Source organism: Rhinoraja longicauda, chromosome 11 (genome assembly GCF_053455715.1).
Source record: "Rhinoraja longicauda isolate Sanriku21f chromosome 11, sRhiLon1.1, whole genome shotgun sequence".
In the NCBI taxonomy this organism is placed as follows: Eukaryota; Metazoa; Chordata; class Chondrichthyes; order Rajiformes; family Arhynchobatidae; genus Rhinoraja; species Rhinoraja longicauda.
In genome coordinates, this window is record NC_135963.1 from 29,636,810 (window position 1) to 29,661,025 (window position 24,216).

Below are 24,216 nucleotides of genomic sequence, written 5' to 3' on the forward strand. Positions count from 1 at the left end.
GGAAGATCATGTCTTATGAATTTGAATGGGTTTTTGAAGAAGTAACCAAGAAGGTTGATGAGGGCAGGGTTAGATAACTGGGTGCAGAATGGTTGGAAGCAGAGGGCGGTGGTGGAAGGTTATTTCACTGGAGGCCTCTGACTTTACCTGAGTAATCAAGAACCGAGGACATAGGTTTAAGGTGAGGGGGGCAAGATTTAATACGAACCCGAGAGGCAAAATTTTGACTTGAGAGGTTGGTGGATATATGGAACAAACTGCCAGAGGAAGTAGTTGTGGCAGATACTGTAACAGCTTTTAAAAAACACTTGGATACATGAATAGGAAGGGATATGGCCCAATCAAGTGGATCTAGCTTAGATCAGGCATCTTGGCTGGCATGGACAAGTTGGGCAAATTCCTGCTGTATAACTATGACATGTTTGTGCCTCAGATGTCAGTGCTAAGGCTATAAATATTTTTATCTATATCAATGATTTGGACGTGTATATATAAGGCACGATTAATAAGTTTACAGATGACACCAAAATAGATGATGCCATAGATATTGAAGATGGTTATGAAGAATTATAGCAGGGTCTTGATCAGCTGGGCAAGTGGGCTGAGAAATGGCAAGTGAAGTTTAATTCAGGCAAATGTGGGGTACACGTTTTGGGATTTTAAAACAGCGCAAGACATGGTTTCCTGAAAGTGGCATTGCGGTAGATAGTGTAGTGAAGAAGGCTTTGGCACACTGGCCTTCATCAGAAATGAGTATAGAAGTTGGGACATTATGTTATAGTTATAAAAGATGTCAATGAGTGATCCAGTTATGGTCACCTTGCAATAGGAAAGATGACATTAAACTGGAAAGACTGCAGAGAAGATTTCTGAGAATGTTGCCAAGTCTCAGAGCTTCAGCTTTCGTGGGAGATTGGACAGACTAGGACTTTATTCCTTGGAGCACACGAGGCTGAGCCTTCATCTTATAGATGTATATAAAATCTTGAGGGGATAGACAGGGAGAGTGCAAAGAGTCTTTTTTATTGGTAGGGGAATCAAGAACTAGAGGGCATAGATTTAAGGGTACGAACTTAATATGAACCTGATGGCCATTTTATTTTACACAGACTGGTGGGTATATGGAACGAGCCACCAGATAAAACAGTTGGGGCAGGTACAATAATAATATTTTAAAAACATTTGAACAAATAAATGTTTAGGAAATGTTTAGAGGGATATATGGACTAGGCCTGGGCAAATAGGACTAGGTTAGATGGATATCTTTATTGGTATGAACTAATTGTGCAGTATGAGAAGATATGATGAGGGAAATTGAGTAATTAAGTATTCAATGTGTTTGAGCATTTATTACAAAAAATTTTGAATTGAAGAATGAGATTTTACTGTAATTATATAGGGACTTAAGAGACCATACTCGGAGTATTGTGTACACTTTTGGTCTCTTAACCCAATAAATTAAGTGTTTCTTGTACATAGGATGCTATGAAGATTCACAAGAGTGGTTTCAGGATTGGAAGGACATTGTATAAGTAAAAACTGAGTACAATAGGCTTGTATTCTCTGGGCTTTTGAAGAATGAGGGGAAATATTATTGAAACGCACAAAATTATATGGAGAGGAATTTTCCTCTGTTTAAGATGTATAGAACTAGGATCACAGTTATAAAATGGAGAATTCTGGAGTTAGGGAGCATTGTTTAAGAACAAGAGGTTATCTATTGAAGACAGTGATAATGGGGGATTTATTCATTGAGGATCATGGACCTTTGAAATTTTCTACCCCAGTGATCTGTGGAACCCAAATTATTGCACTTTGGAATAATGGGAAGTGAAGTCTTTTTGAACAAAGTGAGTCAATTTTAAAATGTAATTTATCAGTACAAGACAAATTTCCCCTCCTCACGAAAATCTATCTGTTTGTCAAATAAATATTGTATTTACAGAATTACCGAACCAAGATTCAATGAAAAAAGGTGATTTACTGAGGCCCAAAAATGAAACCTCCAAAATCATTAAGGGAATGCTGTTAAATTATAAAATGCCCTGAATGCTATGCTACATTTTAACTTTAGCATAATGTTTAAATAGCAGTACAAATAGTTCCATAGCTGTACATCATACTGGTTTGATTGAATGCTTTAATATTCATGTTTCTCTTTGCACCTAAAAGAAAATCTTCAGTGGACCAGTCAGCCACAATCATCAACTATGGCAGACGTTACTATAGCTCATTAAGAACGAACAGTGATTGATATAATTATAATATCTTACAAAATAATTTACCTCAATAATTTTGTCTCCTGTCTTCAAAGCATTGGATCTTCCGGCTGGACTCTCCTCCAAGACATGTTTAATAAAAATTCCTCTTAATTCTTCACCATTTTTTAGCCTTTTTATTACTGTGTTACCACCAACAATACTGATGCCAAGTGATTCACCTGGTACTCGCAAAAGCTCAATTCTAGAAGGAAAACAAGGATGGAAATTAGATTAGGAGAATAAAATTTATTTCTACTTTGCTTTATTTTTTGCCAAATTCAAGCCCATCAAATAATTAATGCTCTCAGCAAAATATTTGTCAATGTATTTAAGGCTTAAAGATTTTTTTTTAACAAGTCAAGATTAAATCCTATGTTTAATTAGTTATTCGCCAATATTAAAACTTTTGTTTTCCAATTTCAACCTATAAAGGCAGAACTAGTCATTATTTGGGAAGCTGTTGTGCTGAAAGGAATATTAATATCATAAAGAAAGGTAGTTTCACATAACACTACAACACTTAACTCTAGAAAGTTGATTCTATCGGTACATCATACTGATGAATGGATCGACTGGGCTTATATTCGCTGGAATTTAGAAGTATGAGAGTGGATCTTATAAAAACATATAAACATTCTTAAGGGATTGGACAGGCTAAATGCAAGAATTTTTTTCTCGGTGTTGGGGGAATCCAGAACCAGGGGTCACAGTTTAAGAATAAGGGATAGGCCATTTACGACTGAGATGAGAAAAATCATTTTCACCCAGACAGTTGCGAAACTGTGGAAGAAGGTAGTGGAGGCCAATTCACTGGATGTTTTCGAGAGTTAGATATAGCTCAGGGCTAATAGAATCAAGGGATATGGGGAGAAAGCAGGAACGGGGTACTGATTTATGATGATCAGCCATGATCACATTGAATTGTGGTGCTGGCTCAAAGGGCCGAATGGCCTACTCCTGCACCCTATTTTCTATGTTTAGATAACTAGAGGAATGTAATGCATCTTAAAAATGACAATGACGATAATGTTGATTATTGGGTGTTTTTTTTAAATTGTGCATTGAAATAGAGTCTGATTAATCTGGGCATAATTAAACACAATAAAAATCTCTGCATCTATTGAAAAAGTTGTAATCTAGTGACAATTTATCAATCATCTGTAGAAACATGTGGAAGTGACACTGGAGATCCTCTTTCACTGTCTTGGTGCATCTGACGGAAACAGAGGTAGCTATCAAGATAATATATCAAAGTTCCAAAACTTTAAATTTTATTTGATGAAATTTCTTTAATCTGATCTCATTTCACCACAATATTACAAAATCCCTTATCAATTAGAAAAACAAGAATCTCAATGTAGCTCATATTTCTCATCCATGTTTAAACTGAAGAGACTTTAACTTATACTAGAACAGGGTGGACCCGCTGGGCCCAAAGCTATCCTGCATTGGGCTAGCACCCTCCCCTCCCCCACCACTCACCCACTCCACCCCCCTTATCCCCCCCTCCCCTCACACCCCCCTCACCCACTCCATCCACCCCTCTTCCCAACCCCCCACTCACCCACTCCATCCCCCCATAACTCCCATTATCCCCCCTCCCCTCCCCCCGACACTCACTCACTCACCCACAGAGGTTTAAGTATAATTAATGGTTTTAATATACAGTACATACTTGTACATGTCAGGACGTGCATTTAAGGCTTGATGAATTATTCACAAGCTCATTACATTCCAATCCTAAACCTTAAAAAAATATCCTAATATTGCTGGGTATTTATCATTAGGAGCTTCTTTTACATTCCAGGCATATCTTGTTTGATAAAGACATTAAAAATATTAATATGTTGAGATATGTAGCTATGTAAAGGTGATATACTGAAAGGGGACAAGATTGGAATTTATGCAGAAAGCAATCATCAAACATGCTCTTGTACCTCCGCGGTGCCTCCCAGTGACTCAATATTGGTGTTTCTTCCCCTTCACCTTCTTCTCTTTCAGGCAATTCACTGATGATAAAAGAATAAGGCCGTAATTAAATCAAATAGTTCTCTTTTTATATTACATCTGTTACATTTTGTTTTCTACCTTTGCAATTTTCTAACTTTGCAACAAAGACCAGATTTTTCTTTATGTTGAACTGCAAAGGTAAAAAGCTCTAATAAATGCAGCAATCATATATTTCATTGAACTCTGTTTAATGTTATGGTGCAGATAATGCAATTCATGTCCCACCTAAAATGTTAAAAACCATGTGCATATTTACTGTTGATCATGAACCAGCGATAATTCAATGGAGTTTCATCAGCATTTGAAATTTTGACATTTTTTGTTTTAGGTGAAGATTTATCAAAATTGGCCAGAATATAAATTCACCCTTTTTCAAAAGTTGCCAATTCTTAAATAATTTTGCATTAGTTTTTAATGAACAATTACCTTTGACTTGTGAACATTGGTTAAACAAGACTTTAACAGTCTTTGTGTCAGTGCCACAGATAGTAGAGATGCTGGGCGATATACAGCAACCCAGGTTCCATCATGATCTGCTGCGATGTCTGTGTGGAGTTTACAATTCTCATTGTGACTGTGTGGGTCTCTGCTGGGTTCTCTGGTTTAAGGTCATAACCTCATAAGTGCTGGGAGTAGAATTAGGCCATTTGGCTTATCAAGTCTCTTCCTCCATTCATCTCTCCCTCCGAACCCCATTCTCCTGCCTTCTCCCCATAACCTCTGACATCTGTACTAATCAAAAATCTATCTATCTCTGCCTTAAAAATATCCACTGACGGCCTCCACAGCCTTCTGTGGCAAAGAATTCCACAGATTCACCACCCTCTGTCTCAAGAAGTTTTTCCTCATCTCCTTCCTAAAAGAACGTCCTTTAATTCTTCCTCCCACCTCCCAAAGATGTGTGTATTGTTAGGGTAATTGGCCATGATAAAATATAGGTGAGTGACCGAATCTGATGGGGAGTTTATGGGAATATGAAGAGAATAAAATGGGTTGATAAGGATAAAATGGATGCTTGATGGTCAACAGTTTATGCTTTAAAATTCTGGCACAGCTTATTAATTGATAAAATTGCTCATAAAAATAACAGAAATTACAGTAGGTAGTAGTTAAATTCTATAATAAATCCCCTAGAATACTCGCATGGTGACTGAAAATGCTTTGGAATTCCATATCATAACACATTGTCGCTATAATGCGATAGCTACACTGCACATTAGCCTCATCGGTAAGGGAATCGAGTATAGAAGTTGGGAACAAGACAAAAACAAAGCCACACTTGAAGTACTGTGTGCAGTTTTGGTCGCCGTTATAGAAATTTTCCATTACGTGGGGAAGAATGCAAGGAAGATTTACAAGGATAATGCCATAAGAGTTCTGGCATCATCCTTGTAAATCTTCCCTGCATTCAAAAACCCTTAAAATGTAGGGCGGCAGGGTGGCGCCTCAGTAGAGTTGCTGCCCTACAGTGTTTGCAGTGCTGGAGACCCAGATTCAACATTTAAAAGACATTTGGACAGGCACAACATTTTTTTCTGACAAACTAAAAAAGCTAAAACTATCAGAAGATTTATTTCCAGAGGAAAACTGCTGGCAATTATATATTGGATATAAATCCAACCAAAATTATTTAAAATGTTGTTGACTAATAATATAACAAATATAATAATGTTATTACCTTGCAGTAGCTTTCATCCTGGATTCTGCTGCCAATTGTACAGCACTGCTAGATTTGGTTTGCTCTGAAGAAAAACTTCTCTTATAGCGATCCACATCGTTTGCTGGTATATAAGTAATCCTAGACTCCCACAACCATCAAAGAGAATTGCATTTAAAATTAATTTTATTCAAGAGAAAGAAGCATTATGCTATGACCGGTTGTAAGATACTGATTTCCACAAATTGCCAGAAATAAATAGCTCAGTCACAGAGTTTCAAAATAGATGATTCTTATAAAGCAGTAAGCTTTCATAATCAATACTCAATATAGTTAATCCGAGGTGAAGTTGGTATATCTTCAGCACCAATAAATCATGGAGAAGTAAATATTTCATTTTCCCTTGATTACGAACCAAATGGGAAGATATGCACATGGACTGTATTGTCTTTGGCTATGATGATCTCAATTGGTATGACTGTATGGGAAATGAAATTCCTCGTATGTTGCAACCATACTTGGTTAATACAATATAATTATGATTATGATTATGATAATCAAATCATTCGTGAAAGTCAAACAGTGAGGGTGTGTTGCAAATTATAATCACTGACTAAAGTTAGTGTTTATGGCAAGAAACAGTAGAAAGATGTCAGGAAAAATTGGATTATTTTTTCTTGGTAATTCACCAACACAAAACTATAAATGACTATCACATCTCATCATCACGAATGACTTAGAGGTTTACATTTCCACTTCATAATTATTTTCATCCACAGATTCTTAACATGTATTTATATCAACATACTTGCGTGCAACCAAGCACTATTAAATTGATAATTTAACGACCAACAAAGTTCATAATTGACCAAGGAGAAAGACGTTGGACAAGTGAATGAACTTTTGTGTAAAAATACAGTATTACATTTGTGTACAAGATCACAAGGTCAAAAGTGATAGGAGCAGAATTAGGCCATTCGGCCCATCAAGTCTACTCCACCATTCAATCATGGCTGATCTATCTCTCCCTCTGAACCCCATTCTCTTGCCTTCTCCCCATAACCCCTGATACCCTCTTTTAATCTCTTTTAATTTGAAAAAACAGCACTAAATAAGATGTTTAGCAGAGATGTATTCCGACAGAAATTGCTACTGAACCGAAAAGGATTTTGCAGAGTATGTCAAAGGTTAAGTGAGGGAAGTGACAAGCTAAATAAACAAAAAATTCTATATGCAAGACAAGACTAGGTATGATATCATTCACAAAAATAAAATGTATTTATTTTGTCATCAGACACACTTGATGTTGGCCAAATGGCTGAGGTTGATAATTAAATTGGATGATCAAATTGTTGTGAAACTATTCAATCCAAAAATGCATTAACGTTGAAACAGGAGAAAATTGCACAATATAGAATGAGAAATACTCACATAATTTCCTCATTCGTGGCTTGCTTGGCAAAAAACAATTGTTTCTCAGTAGAGTTTAGACCAGTCGTGGGCTCCATGTTCAATGCAACAATATAATCTCCCTTCTGGAGTTGTCCGTTTCTTCCAGCAGCACCCTCACTGTCAACACTTTTGATGATTGCCCCATGTCCTCTGTTATCACTTTTTATGCTCAATCCTAGCCCATGCAAAATAATAATAAAAATATAGTAGGAATGTTTAATTACAAAAAAGTAACCTGCAATAATGATTGAACAAGATATTTATGTAACTATTCAATAAAACTAAATTTGCAGCTAGTATAGCCACTGTCCACATCTTCAGGATTCAAACCTGTGATGTGATGGGTTGCCACTGGATGCTCCAGTTTTCTATCACACCACAAATCTGAAAATGGTAAACTGTAAATTGCCCCCTGTGTTTCAATAAGTGGTAGAATAGTGCTGATTAAGGAGAAGTAAGGAGAAAGTAAAATGGGTTAAGGTGGGATTAATGGAAACATTGGATGCTAGATAGTCGCTGTGGACTTGGTGAGCAGAAGAGTCTGCTTCCCACTGCATATGACTCGTTTGAATTTTGATTAGCTGGCCAAATGGGTCTAGGAATGGATAATTCAGTTCAATTGAGATAAGTGTGAGGTGTTGCACTTTGGGAAGTCAAACAAGGGCAGAACCTTCAGAGTGAATGATACAGCCCCGGGAGCGTGTTAGAGCACAGGGATGTGGAAGTATATAATTCCCTGATAGACAGGTAGATAGGATGGTGAAGGTAGATTTTAACATGCTGGCCTTCATCAGTTAAGGAATTGAGTATAGATGTTCAAACAGGATTTAAAGGACACTTGGACAGGTACATGGATAGGAAAGGTTTAGAGGTTTACAGGCCAAATGGGACCAGCTTAGATGGGGCATCTTGGTTGGCATGGACGAGTAGGCTGAAGGGTCTGTTTCCGTGTGGCATGGCTCTATGACCAAGTTGAGACATCATGTTACAGATGTACAAGAATTTTGTGAGACCACATTTGGAGTATTGTGTGCAGTTTTGGTCACCTTGGAATAGGAAAATTACCATTAATCTTGAAAGGCTGCAGAGAAGACATTTAGACAAGATGGGTTTTGAGGGCTATAACCCAAACACAGGCAAATGGGACTAGGCTAAATAGGGCACCTTGGTTCGCATGGATGAATTGGTTTGACCGGGCTGTTTTGGTGCTGTACGACTCCACACTTTGGTGCTGACCACGACTTAATATTATATATGGTCGGAAGCTAAAAACATTAGAATTACTGCAAGCACTAGGTATGTTTTTGTGCAAGGACAATCACATGGTGGTAAAGGATAATACTGCACTTATAAATGAAAAATGAGTGGACAGAAGGTCAGATATCTAATCAGCATACTTTTAACAGTATCTTTGCCCTTTTCAAATAAGTAGGTCAGTGTCAGAATTTAAATAATGACAATGAAGTAATCCAAGCTCTATGATTTCTATTAGAACAACTGGATTAAAAAATAGGTTTTGATTCATATCAAAATTAGGACAGGAAATTTCAGCTGCAGCTGAATCTGGAGCACCTTCTGCATGAAATGGGTTTTAAGAGCCATGATATCAATCTATGCAGGGTCAGGCAGTTTCTCATCATTGAGTCACTGCAAGAAAAATAGAAATATAAATTTTTGGGCGGTGGATGTAAAACCGGGAGAGCGTTCAGGAAAACAATTTATGTTTATTTTAAATAATTGACCTAAGGGAACCCTTTATATTTATTATCCCTCTTTGCTATTGCAATTAGTACATGGTAACAAGTATCTAACAGATTGCTTGCAACTAACATCTGACTAACTTTACTTTTTGTTCTTGCTCATTCAATTTGAGCAATCTCAACTTCACTTTAGCATAAAAAGTGGCAGAAGTGACCATGATGAGGGGGAAGCTGGAGAAGCATCTCTGAAAGAATGTATTTGCCCATTTGGGATGAAGGACAGGAAAACCTGTCAATGATTTGTTGATGTATACTATGGCTGCACATTCTGTGCAAGGGACTAGCAAAAATATCAAACCAATTTATGAAAAATAAATTTAAATGCAATAAAGGAAATACTACTGTGGAGATGAGGAACGCAGAGCCAGATCTATCTTATTTGTTTGCTTGAGCCACTGGTCTTTGCATGGGCTTTGCAACATTGTGCGCTAGGTAATCACATGCTTGAGGCTACGTAATCACAAAAATGCTGAACTTGCTAAAGCTAGTAGTAATCAGTAACCCAAACCGCAGAATGTTCCAGCTCGTCTTCAGAGTCGGCACAGACCAGTTATTGGCTGCCATAGCTCCGGCGGACCCCCCGAAGGTTATGGTACTCAATATCCCCCACCCAACCGACTGGCCCCGGCTCCTTCCGATTGCGGCCGGTTCCATCCAGTTGGCACAGAACTCCCTAGTGACCCCCCATTTGGTTCTGTGTCCACCGGCGGGAAAGTTTAAACTCCATTGTACTGGACAGGGTACAGTTGTTGGGGTGAAGATGCCTATGGCTACTGCGGCCGGGGTATCCTTTCCTTTTGTTACCAGGAAGCTTGTTCCTATCCCGTGTCCCAAGAAGTAGTACCCGGACTTGGGATAAATTATCCCCGATGTCCCTCCATCCTCAGGAGAGGTCTTTCCATCACTGCTCCAATTATCGTCACAGGGGAACCGTGAATTCTTATCCACAGAACATATTATAGGGTACATATAGGGCTCTAGAGAGTCTCCCCTTGGCCCGAAGCGGGGAAGGATAGGGAAGGTGTGTTTCTCAATAGACAGGCGAGTCTTGTTTCCCTTTCCGCATACCATCTGCCACCCTCGCTCAAGATCAACACACTGGCTGGAATTATAGCAAGTAATCATCCTGGCATTGTCACGGTGGCTACATCGTTATGTGTCTTTGGTGGTAAGGCATTTGGAGTTTTTGGGAATAAAGTGAGCTTGATTCTACGGGCTGGTGTGACACGTTTCCAATAGCCCCCGAGTCCGCGACTCTGTGTGCGCTTTTGGAAACCTGTCTACGAGATCTCTAATAAACTACGAATAAGTGAGGTCTGTGCCGACTCTGATTATTATCAACCAACTGACCGGGAATGCGAACTCGACACTACGAAAGAAATGAAAATCTTTGCAGTACAGCATCTTACAAGATATTAGGTGAGAAAATGATTATGGTTGTGTCTTTTTGTCTCTAAATAGGAAAGGAGACTTGTGTGATTAATTTTGCAAAATCATGTTCCATCTCACAAGGAAGCATCCTGATATTTTTCCAGAGATTCATATCCTTTAGTTATACCAAGGAAGAACCAATTCATTGTTTTATGATATTGTTTCAGGGAATTTGAATTTCCCAAATGGAGTAAATGCCATTGCATACCATGCAGCCTGATAAAAGCTAGAAACAAAATGGCAATGCTTATCTACAAAAAGAAAATTCACATAAACCCAGAAATGCAGTTGTGATCTGCCCTGTTCCACATGACTCCTAACAATCTTGACAGATTGTCTTTCTACCTAAGGCATATATGAAAGGATCAGCACTGGTGAGGCAAGTGCCTGAAATTCAATTTCCCAAATGCACAAGCTCCCAAATTAATGACAGGCACCAGCAGCTCTTGATCATTATTTACAGGCTCGAGATTAGGATACTTGTAGCCAAAAGCGAAAATCAGCCCAAACAAATCTTTACCCCAGCATGCGAGCTACTCCACTTAAATACTTGGCACAATATAAAATCTTCTGCTATTCTACAGTGCCCTCCATAATGTTTGGGCCAAAGACCCATCATTTATTTATTTGCCTCTGTACTCCACAATTTGAGATTTGTATCTCAAAAAATTACACGTGGTTAAAGTGCACATTGTCAGATTTTATTCAAGGCCATTTTTATACATTTTGGTTTCACCATTTAGAAATTACAGCATAGTCCCCCCATTTCAGGGCACCACAATGTTTGGGACACATGGCTTCACAGGTGTTTGTAATTGCTCAGGTGTGTTTAATTGCCTCCTTAATGCAGGTATAAGAGAGCTCTCAGCACCTACTCTTTCCTCCAGTCTTTCCATCACTGGAAACTTTTAGTGTTGTTTATCAATGTGAGGACCAAAGTTGTGCCAATGAAAGTCAAAGAAGCCATTATGAGACTGAGAAACAAGAATAAAACTGTTAGAGACATTAGCCAAACCTTAGGCTTACCAAAATCAACTGTTTGGAACATCATTAAGAAGAAAGAGAGCACTGGTGAGCTTACTAATTGCAAAGGGACTGGCACGCCAAGGAAGACCTACACAGCTGATGACAGAAGAATTCTCTCTATAATAAAGAAAAATCCCCAAACACTTGTCCAACAGATCAGAAATATTCTTCAGGAGTCGGGTGTGGATTTGTCAATGACCACTGTCTGCAGAAGACTTCATGAACAGAAATACAGAGGCTACACTGCAAGATGCAAACCACTGGTTAGCTGCAAAAATAGGATGGCCAGGTTACAGTTTGCCAAGTAGAAGTTAAAAGAGCAAACACAGTTATTGAAAAAGGTCTTGTGGACAGATGAGACTTAGATTAACTTATATCAGAGTGCTGGCAAGAGCAAGTATGGAGCAGAGAAGGAACTGCCCAAGATCCAAAGTATACCACCTCATCTGTGAAACACGGTGGTGGGGGTATTATGGCCTGGGCATGTATGGCTGCTGAAGATACTGGCTCACTTATCTTCATTGATGATACAACTGCTGATGGCAGTAGCATAATGAATACTGAAGTGTTTCGACACATTCTATCTGTTCAAGTTCAATCAAATGCCTCAAAACTCATTGGCCGGCAGTTCATTCTACAGCAAGACAATGATCCCAAACATACTGCTGAAGCAACAAAGGAGTTTTTCAAAGCTAAAAAATGGTAAATTCTTGAGTGGCCAAGTCAATCACCCAATCTGAACCCAATTGAGCATGCCTTTTATATGCTGAAGAGAAAACTGAAAGGGACTATCCCCCAAAACAAGCATAAGCCAAAGATGGCTGCAATACAGGCCTGGCAGAGTATCACCAGAGAAGACACCCAGCAACTGCTGATGTCCATGAATCACAGACCAAGCAGTAATTGCATGCCAAGGATATGCAACAAAATAGTAAACATGACTACTTTCATTTACATGACTTTGCTGTGTCCCAAACATTATGGTGCTCTGAAATGGTGGTGTTGGGGGGGGGGGGGGGGGGGGGGAGACTATGTATAAACACTGCTGTAATTTCTATATGGTGATACAAAATGTATAAAAAATATATTTATTTAAAATCTGACAATGTGCACTTTAACCACATGTGATTTTTTTCTATTACAAATCTCAAATTGTGGAGTAAAGAGGCAAATAAATAAATGATGGGTCTTTGTCCCAAACATTATGGAGGGCACTGTACTCTACACCACAATAGGTATTTCCCCTCAAACAATTTGCTAATGCAGAAACAGACATTTATTTGCTCTTTATGGGTATTTTGCAAATTTATTTTATTTTGCAGAAAATCTGAGATTAAAGCAATTAAGGTGGCATAAATAACCAGAAGACATAGTAGCAGAATTAGGATATTCAGCCCATCAAGTCTACTCTGCCATTCAATCATGGCTGATCTACTTTTCCTTCTCAACCCCATTCTCCTGCTTTCTCCCTGTAAACTTTGATGCCCTTCCTATTCAAGAACCAATCAATATCTGCTTTAAAAATACTCACTGACTTGGCCTCCATAGCTGTCTATGGCAACATATTCCACAGATTCACCAGCCTCTGGCTAAAGAAATTCCTACTCATTGCCATTCTGATGATACATCCATTTATTCTGAGTCTATGCCCTCTGGTTCGAGACTCTCCCATTGCTGGAAACATCCTTTCCACAATCACTCTATCTAGGCCTTTCATTATCCAGTAGGTTTCAATGAGATCCTCCCTTGTCCTTCTAAACTCCAGCGAGTACAGGCCTAGACCCTTCAAATGCTCTCATATGTTAACCCAATCATCCCCGGGATCTTTCTTGTAAACTTGTGAACAAGGAGGTACAGGATCTGTTGAGGGCACGCAACAATACCTTTAAATCTGGTGACACTTCAGCATACAGTGTTGCCAGGTCAAACCTGAACAAAGGTATAAAAAGGGCCAAAGACACCCACAGGTAACGGGTGGAAGACCACTTCAATACCACGGACACCAGAAGCATGTGGCAGGGTGTCAGGGACATCACTGACTACAAGAGCAGCTCTGCCTGCCCCCACAGCAATGTCACACTAACCAACGAGCTTAACACCTTCTTTGCCCACTTCGAAACTGGCAACACCACCAAGAGTGGAAGAACCCCAGCCAAGGCGGAGTGACAGGTCTTAACATTAAGCACACAGGAAGTACAGCGCGCTCTGCGAAGGGTCAACCCACGCAAGACTGCAGGCCCGAATGGAGTTCAAGGAAGGGTACTTAGGGACTGTGCTGAACAGCTGGCTGAGGTTTTCACCAGGATCTTTAACCTGTCGTTATCTCTGGCTACGGTCCCCAAGTGCCTGAAGTCGGCTACCATAGTGCCGGTGCCAAAAAAAAAAAAAAATCACCAACCTGAACGCCTACCGTTCGGTTACCCTAACTCCTATAATCACGAAGTGCTTTGAAAGGCTGGTCCTCTCGCACATCAAATCCAGCATCCCTGCCTCACTGGACTCGCATCAATTTGCATACAGGGCAAACAGATCCAAAGAGGACGCCATCTCTCTGGCTCTTCACACTCTCCTGACTCACCTGGAGAGACAGGGCACTTACGTGAGGATGCTATTCATAGATTATAGCTCTGCCTTCAACACGGTCATCCCCACCAAGCTCATCACCAAACTCCACCAGCTAGGCCTCAGCTCGTTGTTATGCGACTGGATCCTGGACTTCTTGATGGAGCGACCGCAGGCGGTGAGACTGGGCCCGCACCTGTCCTCCACTATCACCCTGAGTGCCGGCACACCACAGGGCTGTGTTTTGAGCCCCATGCTCTACTCCCTATTCACACACGACTGTGTTCCTGCATTTGACACCAACACCATTGTCAAGTTTGCAGATGACACAACGGTGATCGGGCTGATCACCAACGGTGATGACACACACTAGAGAGCGGAGGTGCAGAACCTGGTGGACTAGTGCTCACATAACAACCTGTCCCTAAACACCTCCAAGACCAAGGAGCTGATCATCAACTTCCGTGGGTCACATAATGGGGAATACGCTCCGATCATTATCAACGGGGACAGTGTGGAGACAGTGTCCAGCTTCAAGTTTCTGGGCACTCACATTTCGGAGGACCTCACATGGTCCACTAACACTGCTGCGCTGGTCAAGAAGGCGCCGCAACGACTGTTCTACCTGAGAACACTGAAAAAGTCTGGTCTGCCCCAACAGCTGCTGATGACCTTCTACCGCTGCATCATAGAGAGCATCCTAACGCATGGCATCCCTGTGTGGTATCTCAGCTGCACGGAGGCAGAGAGGAGGGCTCTTCAGTGGGTAGTCTATAGAGCTCAGAAGATTATCGGAACCCAGCTACCAGCCTTGGAGGGCATCTACAACACACGATGCCTCAGGAAAGCCACCAGCATTCACAAAGACTCTTCACACCCCTGCAATAGTCTGTTCGAACTTCTACCATCTGGCAGACGCTACAAGGCCTTCTACGCCCGCACCTCCAGACTCAGGAACAGCTTCATCCCCAGGGCCATAGCTGCTCTGAACCGGTCCTGCTGAGCCGGATGGTCACATCGCACAGCGAACCAGCACAGACCTATTTGCACTTTATTCTGTTTTAAAACTGTTTCTAATTTTGTTTCACTGGGTTGTCTAAATTTATGCTGATTAGCTAATTAATTTATTGCATCGTATGGAAGTCACATTCCCAATCTCGTTGTACCCCTGTACAATGACAATAAAGATATATTGTATTGTATTGTAACTTCTTCTGGACCCTCTCCAATGCTGTCACATCCTTTCTCAGATATGGGGCCAAAAGCTGCTTACAATATTTCAAATGTGGCCTCATCAGCACCTTATAAAGCCACAGAATATCATCCTTGCTTTTATATTCTAGTCCCCATGAAATGAATGTTAGCATATCATTTGTCTTCCTTGCCATCCACTCAACCTGCAAATGGACATTTTGAGAATCCTGCACCAGCACCGCAAAGTCCCTTTGCACCTCCGATTACTGAATCCTCCCCAATTGGAAAGTAGTCTACACCTTAATTCCTTCCACCAAACTGCATGACTGTACACTTTGTTATGCTGTGTTCCATTTGCCACTTCTTTGCCAATTTTTCAACTTGTCCAATCCTTCCACAACCTCCATGCTTCCTCTACACTACCTGCCTCCAAGTTTGAGGCGAACATCTCCAAGTTTGCGGATGACACGAAGCTGGGGGGCAGTGTTAGCTGTGAGGAGGATGCTAGGAGGCTGCAACGTGACTTGGATAGGTTAGGTGAGTGGGCAAATGCATGGCAGATGCAGTATAATGTGGATAAATGTGAGGTTATCCACTTTGGTGGCAAGAACAGGAAAGCAGACTATTATCTGAATGGTGGCTGATTAGGAAAAGGGGAGATGTAACGAGACCTGGGTGTCGTGGTACACCAGTCATTGAAAGTAGGCATGCAGGTGCAGCAGGCAATGAAGAAAGCGAGTGGTATGTTGGCATTCATAGCGAAGGGATTTGAGTACAGGAGCAGGGAGATTCTGCTGCAGTTGTACAGGGCATTGGTGAGACCACACCTGGAGTATTGCGTACAGTTTTGGTCTCCTAATCTGAGGAAAGACATTCTTGCCATAGAGGGAGTACAGAGAAGGTTCACCAGATTGATTCCTGGGATGGCAGGACTTTCATATGAAGAAAGACTGGATAGACTCGGCTTGTACTCGCTGGAATTTAGAAGATTGAGGGGGGATCTTATAGAAACTTACAAAATTCTTAAGGGGATGGACAGGCTAGATGCAGGAAGATTGTTCCCAATGTTGTGGAAGTCCAGAACAAGGGGTCACAATTTAAGGATAAGGGGGAAGTCTTTTAGGACCGAGATGAGAAAGTTTTTTTCACACAGAGAGTGGTGAATCTGTGGAATTCTCTGCCACAGACGGTTGTTGAGGCCAGTTCATTGGCTATATTTAAGAGGGAGTTAGATGTGGCCCTTGTGGCTAAAGGGATCAGGGGGTATGGAGAGTAGGCAGGTACAGGATACTGAGTTGGATGATCAGCCATGATCATATTGAATGGCGGTGCAGGCTCGAAGGGCCGAATGGCCTATTCCTGCACCTATTTTCGATGTTTCTATGCCTCTCCACCTATCTTCGTATCATCCACAAACTTGGTCACAAAGCCATCAATTCCATCATCCAGATTTTCACCCGCTGAAAACAATTACTAATTGTTAAATTATTTTATAATTGGATAACTCATTTACAATATTTAGTCATTAGCTAAATTTATCACAGATCTTCAATTACATTTAAGTTGTAAAAAATGTAATTCATTTTTCCATACAAAGTTGCCAATTAAATTCTCTATTTTAAATTCCATTGATTAAATCATAAGAATTACAACATAAGGTTTCATATTTCCAGCATCAAATTTTAACACTGAAATATACTAGAATGATATAAGGATCCTACTGAGTCTATGATATAAAGATCTGACTGAGTTTATAATATAGTATTAGGTAATTATTTATCACTGTATAATTATCCTGCATTTTCCTATTTATTACAATGATTGGATAGCACGCAACAAAAGCTTTTCATTGTACCTCGGTGCACGTGACAATAAACTAAACTGTAAACTGGAATGCGTTTTTCTACAGTTGTTAAATAAATGAAATGTCATGAAAGCATAAAATAAAGATAAAATGTTTCCTCCTTTATGAAACACTGTTTGGTCTGGTTGCCTAGTATTACTGAAAAAATATTGTATTATTCTTTATTGTGTATTTATTACTTCTATTGTGGCATTAATATGTCTGTAAAGCTGCAGCAAGTAAGAACTTCATTGTTCCGTTACCAGTGCAAATGACAATTAAACATTTTTTATTCTTGACACCTGACATTTTTCTACTGTTTATGACATTCATTCTTCTAAGTAGATATTTAGTCATTCAATACTTGAAGGTTTCATTACAAAGGTAAGAAATAATGTGGGGACTATTTTGCCCCTGTTCAAAAACAAAACAAAATTATATTCAGTGAAAAATGACTACCATCATCCTGTTCAAGATAAATTTCAAAACGCCATGGGAATTGAGTGCATTTACAAGTAGGTTAGAACAATTCAAATAGTCAAAATCAATGACAGAACATGAGGGGAAATTTCATTTTTAAATATTTTTTTCTAGTTTTACATCCTTCATAAATTCTCATGATTTACTGATTATATTTTGATAATGTCTAGATAATTATTAAAAAACTTTAGAAGTAATACTTAAAAATACTTAAGTAATTCTGGCTTTTGCACTGTCTGGAAGGGGGAGCCCTGCATTCTGACTCCATTGGAATTATTTCAGAGAAGGGGAAAGTATCTGCGGTGTGGGTGATTTGGTTGGGAAGAGTTGAGTAGTTAAGGAATTGCTGCGGAAGTCTCTGCAGAAGGCAGAAAGGGGCAGGGATGGGAGGATGTGTGGGATAACATTGAAGGAGACGGAAATGTCAGAGAATAATGTGTTGGATACGGAGGATAATGGGGTGAAAGGCAAAGACCAGGGGAACTCTATCCTTGCTTCATCTGGAGGAAGGGAGAACGAGAGCAGGACCACGAGCACAGAGAGATGCAGATCCTTACACTCATTGCATTTGGAAGGCCATTCCAAGTGGGTGACAAGAGGTTGCAGGAGTAAAACACAATTTCTAGCACTGCTCCATTATTTTGCAAGATATGTTTGGTGAGGTTTGGATGGCATACCGCTATTTCATCCTGACACTTCGTCTACCATGCATACACACACTAATTCAAAACAATTTTGATTCCATCAACAGCCCACCTTGACCTATCTTTGACATTTTACCTCTAACACCCACTACAGACGTTATCTCCAAACGTAAGATGATGTAAAGAAAATGCAATGCACTTCATCTTTATTTAGTTAAAGATTGCAAGGAAAAGAAGGGATGTCACCAGTAAAATAGAAAGGGTCTCAAATTCAATTTGTGGTCCATAAATAAGATGGCCAGTTTGTAGTTCTTGGGCAAAGTGCTTCCTGAACCTACACCCACCCACAGAGCAAGTGTAAAATGTACTCTGCAATCCTTACCTTGAATGGTTTGTTGTGATCACCACACTACCTATGATTTGATCACAAGTAGACACCTTCATACCATCTGTGCTGTTGCATTTTCCTAAACATGTTTTGGCCAGAGTTTCTGTCTTGGCTTTGCAAGTTCTCAGAATAGGACGTTACCCATCCCCAAAGGAAAAGTCAGCACCCCCTCAGGGACTGTTATTGCGAGTATTAAGCAGATTAAAGGATGCATTCCACATGGAGAAAAAGCAGGCACTAACTGGCTACAATACAGCCTGGCACAAGCTGCAGGGAATCTGATGAGGAAGTTACCTGAGAGAGGACTGGAAAGCTATCCTGTCTCACAGGACACATATGATAATTAAGAAGCTTTCAATACAAGGCTCATGTAGATGTACAATAAGACAGTGAGGTGGTCTGTTTGAAATAATGCAAGAGATGATAAAGAGCATAGCCAAATTGCTCATAAAACACAGACACAAATAGATCCACTTTCGACATTAATATAATTTGAAATATTATTGCAGTTTTTAAAGTAGTAAATATAGCGCTTCTGTTGAAAATCGTTGGGGGCGGAGGGGGGGGTTCAGAAAATAATATCATGATTGAATGAGAGGATATGGTAGCAAGTTTACACAATTCAATGAATTCTTTAAAACGGGTCATACCTAGATCATGCCCATTTCTCATTATGGTGACAGTTCTCTCATAATCTTCTGGCTCCATCTCTTGGACATTGGTTGACCCATTTCTAGAAGAAGATAGTGAACTTCCATTAAACTTCTCTTCATCCTGAAAGAAGGCAAAATATATTATGGTACATCACAAGCAAATTACCATATGCAACTCTGATCTCAATACTTGGATCTGGATAATTTCAAAATAAAGAATAAATACATTTAAAGTGTCATTCATGATAGTCACTTCATTACCAGCACTGGTAACGTTAGCAAGTAGAAGTGTTTCCAAAACAGAAATAGTGATAGATGTTCAATAATTATGCACACCTCTAAATTACATATGCTTCATTAATTAAACTGATTTTCTAACAACATTCATTCTTGGTGACAGTGTAACATTGTTAATTTGATTTTAATATTGTCCTTAATCCAAGTATCTGTAAATTTGGAGAAGCTAACCCTGTAAGAGCACATCATTTAAATTATTCTTACCTCATTTGCATTATATTGAAATAAAGGTGGAGTATTAAGAAATTGATCATTGGTTGTAGTTCGGTCCGAAGGTTCATAATATTCCAGCTTATCCTTTACACACTGCTGCTGATTAACCATTTCACCTATTACAGGATTCACCTTGTTCTCATCATCCACCAACATTTCCTGCTGTTCATTACTCTTGGTCCATTGATTTCTTGTTAATGTATCAGGTGACAAAAATTGAGCTGCATTGTCAACCTTACTGGGGTGTAAATTCAAGAACTTTAAATCCACCTCAGGTTCATCAACTAGTTCTTCTTGAGAAAATGAAACATCGTCAAATTCCTAATGAACATAGCAAGAAATGTATAGTTAGTTTTAGTTTACTTAAAATGTGGGAGATCTTTATCCCTAGGAATTAAAACAGAAACAAAAATATTGCACAGAACTTTAAAAATTCAAATCGAAAACAGTTTTTTAACCAGAACAATGTTGAATGGGCTTTAAATAATTCGATATTTTTATGAATGCCACTCTCCAATTCATTTTATATAGTGTGTTTTATTTATCTTTTTAATTACAAATATTAAGAAAGTTTCCATAAGAAACCCACGATAATTCTAATGGCCAGTTTCAGCGATATCTGCTTGCCAAAATATTATCCTTTTCAATGAAAGTTCCAAGTTCAAATTGAATCTTACAGAGGGTAAAAAACAAACCAACATTGCTAGAAGGAATTGATCATCAAAATAGATAATACCGCTTCAATAGTAAAGAAGGCCTCAAGACTTCTTGAGCTGAATCATGCAGCCACTTCATGGCAAGAAATCCTGGACTTCTTGTCCCGCTGTCAATCTGTGTTGTACTAAGTGACAAATTCTGAAGCTCGCATGGTCCAACAATTGAACAGTGTCTTGCTGGAATTCCGCAGCGAAATGCACCTGAACAATGTGAACCTAAGGGGGGGACACGCACGCACGCACACACGCACACACACACCAGAGATGGTAGAGAAGTTCAAGTTGTTAGGAATAATTATCACCAGCAATTTGCCATGGACAACCACATCAAAGCTATGGAACACCAACGCCTCTACTTCCTTAGAAGGCTTAGGAAATTTAGCATGGCTCCAACCCAAACTTCTATAGATGCACTGTAGAAATAATTTTAGTAGGAAGCATCACAGCATGTTTTGAAAACAGCTCCATCCATGGCCGCAAGAAATTGCAGAGAGTTGTGGACATAGCAACAAACCATCACGCAAACCAACCTCTTTTCCATTGACTCAATCACACTTCACACTTGCTCGGCAAGACCACCAGCATAATCAAGGACCAGTCTCACTCCGTCTTCTCCCTTTCCCCATTGGGCAAGAGGTACAGAAGTTTGAAATCCCATACCTCCAGGACCAGTTTATACCCAGCTGTAATCCGGCAAACCACCCTCTCACCAGCTGGAGTGTGGTCCTCACCTTCCATCGTTGGAGATTTTGAACTATCTTTAATCAGACTTTACCTTGCACTAAATGTTGTACCCTTTATCTGTACACTGTGAACTGCTTGATTGTAATCATGTAGAGTTTTTTATTTGACTGGAGAGCATGCAACAAAAAGTTATTCACTTTACTTCGGTACATGTGACAATAATAAACCAAACTAACTAATAATTGCAATGATGACAAATGACTTGATTCTCCAGATAATTAGTGCAATCCTCTAGATTAATAGTCCAGTAATGTAACCGGAACATTTCATACACACATCATAAATATCCATATAGCAACACTTCAATATTAATTTTAAACTCCTAATGTAAAGGTACTTACATGGGGCACAGGTAGGTTTGTGGGATAGGCTAAATTCAACATGTCTGAATCATGCTGGATATTTTCTCTAGTAGCATTTGAGCTGGTGAAGTCTGAAATGTAATTTTCATTTGCTTCGGTCTGAAAGAAAAAATGCAATTTTTGCAAATTAAACAGCGCTTTCTATCCTATCTTCATCAGATAATTTGAATGACACTTCTTTTTTTTAAACCCTTCAATCATTTCCACAAATCCCATCAACGCTTCAGGATATTAACAAATGGAATGAAAGCACTTATATATCCAAATAAAATTTATAAGATTATGTGGCTCTCTCTATTAAGGCTTGAACTTATCATTTAGATATGGTCAACAATGTGGTCTCAGGTAGATACCCAATATTTTCATATTCACGTGGCAGCTGTCAATATACATTTAGATAGAGCCTAGTGACGTTATTATTATGCCTCAATGGGCTTTCTTATTTCAAGTAGTGATTTTGTTGTTGTTCATCTTTATGACATGTGCTGATTAAATATGGCAATCATTCTTCAAGTCATTACAATCAAGAAATCAGATTCAGTGGAATTGTCTAAGCATCAATAACAATGTTACGAATCTCGATTATACTTTATTTTAAGAAAGGATTCTTTGTAACTTTGGAGCGAATGTACAGTCTGTAATTAATCGGAGGCATGCAGAACTGCAAAGTCATACATACAAAGTGAACCCATACTTACTTTATAGCTCATCACTTCAACCAAAAGCAGTAATAGGAGAATTACAGCCAACCCAAGTTAGGAGAAGGCAAACTAGATCAACCCGATTTTTACTTTTGATTCATTCTGAGACTACTGATAGTCATCGGACAAGATATTAAACTACTTCCATTGTCCATGGATCCTGAGAAATGGGAGAAGATTCTATACAGCAATACTGCATCTATCTCTGCATGATGCTTAGATATGAAACGAATAGTCGGGGGAAGAAAGAATAAATCTTACATCCTTACAGCATGGAAGAAAATCATTTGGCCCATCATATCTGTGTGCTCATTCTTGGAGTAAGCTACACAGTGTACCCAACTCTTCAGCCCTCCTCCCTCTCCCCCCCCCCCCCCCCGCCCCCCCCCCACCCCGCCCCCCCCCCCCCCCCAACACCCCACCACCCCATTTAAAAATAATCAAAACCATTCCATCATCCTGCCAAATTTAAAAATATAGATCTGAAGATGCTGGTTTATACCAAAGATAGACACAAAGTGCTAAAGTAATTCAGCGGGTCATGTCATAAGGAATAGGATTAGAATTAGGCCATTAGGCCCATCAAGTCTACTCTTCCATTCAATCGTGGCTGATCTATCTCTCTCTCCTAACCCCATTCTCCTGCCTTCTCTCCTTAACCTCTGACGCTTGTACTAATCAAGAATCTATCTATCTATGCCTTAAAGATAGGGTCAGGTGGCATCTCTGGAGAAAAAGGACAGAGGTGATGTTTCAGATTGGGACCTTTCTTCACATCGAGTCTGAGATGCTGCCTGATCTTCTGAGTTGCTCCAGCGCATTGTGTCTATCCATCATCCTTCCAAGCAGTTCATTCTAAACCAAATGAATTGATATATAAAAAAGAAAATTGCATCTGCTTTCTGGTTCTTTTGGTAATCATCTTCAATCTGTATCTCCTGGTTACCAATCATTCGGTCAGAGCGAACAGTTTCTCGTTTTCCTCCAGTTCCTCTCAGGATTTTTTTGATAAAGAGAAAATCAGTTCTTCCTGTTTTGTCCCTCATCTCTATCATTCTGATAGTTCTCCAGTGCATCTCTTTCTCCCCAAAAATTGTAATGTCTAGAATTGGACTGATTAATAAAGGCTTTGAATGTTTTGGCTTCACTAATGAAGTCAATGGTACAGGCTTCTATAATAAAGGCGTTATTAACTTGCCCTGCCTCTTCCAAATATTACTGTATGTGAAACAGACATATTATTCTGTTCTTGTGTCTCATCTGTGATCAGTTGTTATCCTTGTTCTTTATTCTTTTCCACAAAACACATTCCAGAATATATCTGACTTTCAGGTGCAATTATATTCTTGTACAATTCATGAATAAGAAAGTCACTATAAATAGTTGGTTATATATTTTCTTTGATGGTGGGCACGATTAAATCCGAAGACAGCAATAAAAGCATCTAATATTCATAGCCATTTAATAACAGAATGGTAAATAAATGCCCAGGTAAACACAAGAGATTGCAGGTGCTGAAATCTTGCATAAAAATTAATTGCCTGGAGAAGCACAGCAGGTCGGGCAACATCTGTGGAGGAAATATTTCAGGTTGGGACCCTTCTTCTGTTGTCTGTCCATTTCCCTCCACTGATACTGTATGATCTGCTGAGTTTCTGCAGTCACTTGTTTTTTGCTCAAGTAAATGTCTATGCTGCTTAACAAAATCACTTTGAAAACCTGCTATGCTACGGCATCTTACTTAAGAGATGAGAGAATACAAACCAAATTTATCTCCATGTAACACTCCTGACAGAAATTCGTCTTATGCATTTATGTCACA

General features: G+C 39.4%; 1 protein-coding gene across 8 annotated transcripts in view; it reads right to left on the minus strand.

Annotated features, from left to right (window-relative positions):
• Nucleotides 1-24,216, minus strand: part of patj (PATJ crumbs cell polarity complex component) — a 209,155-nt gene that overhangs the window by 117,074 nt on the left and 67,865 nt on the right. For all 8 annotated transcript variants that reach the window (XM_078407277.1, XM_078407272.1, XM_078407270.1 and 5 more), the window contains 7 exons: nt 21,673-21,792; nt 19,863-20,192; nt 19,359-19,482; nt 7,360-7,555; nt 5,950-6,069; nt 4,199-4,270; nt 2,286-2,463 (listed from right to left, as the gene is read on the minus strand). In XM_078407277.1, coding sequence (XP_078263403.1) covers nt 2,286-2,463; nt 4,199-4,270; nt 5,950-6,069; nt 7,360-7,555; nt 19,359-19,482; nt 19,863-20,192; nt 21,673-21,792 — 1,140 coding nt within the window. The remainder of the gene's footprint in view (nt 1-2,285; nt 2,464-4,198; nt 4,271-5,949; nt 6,070-7,359; nt 7,556-19,358; nt 19,483-19,862; nt 20,193-21,672; nt 21,793-24,216) is intronic.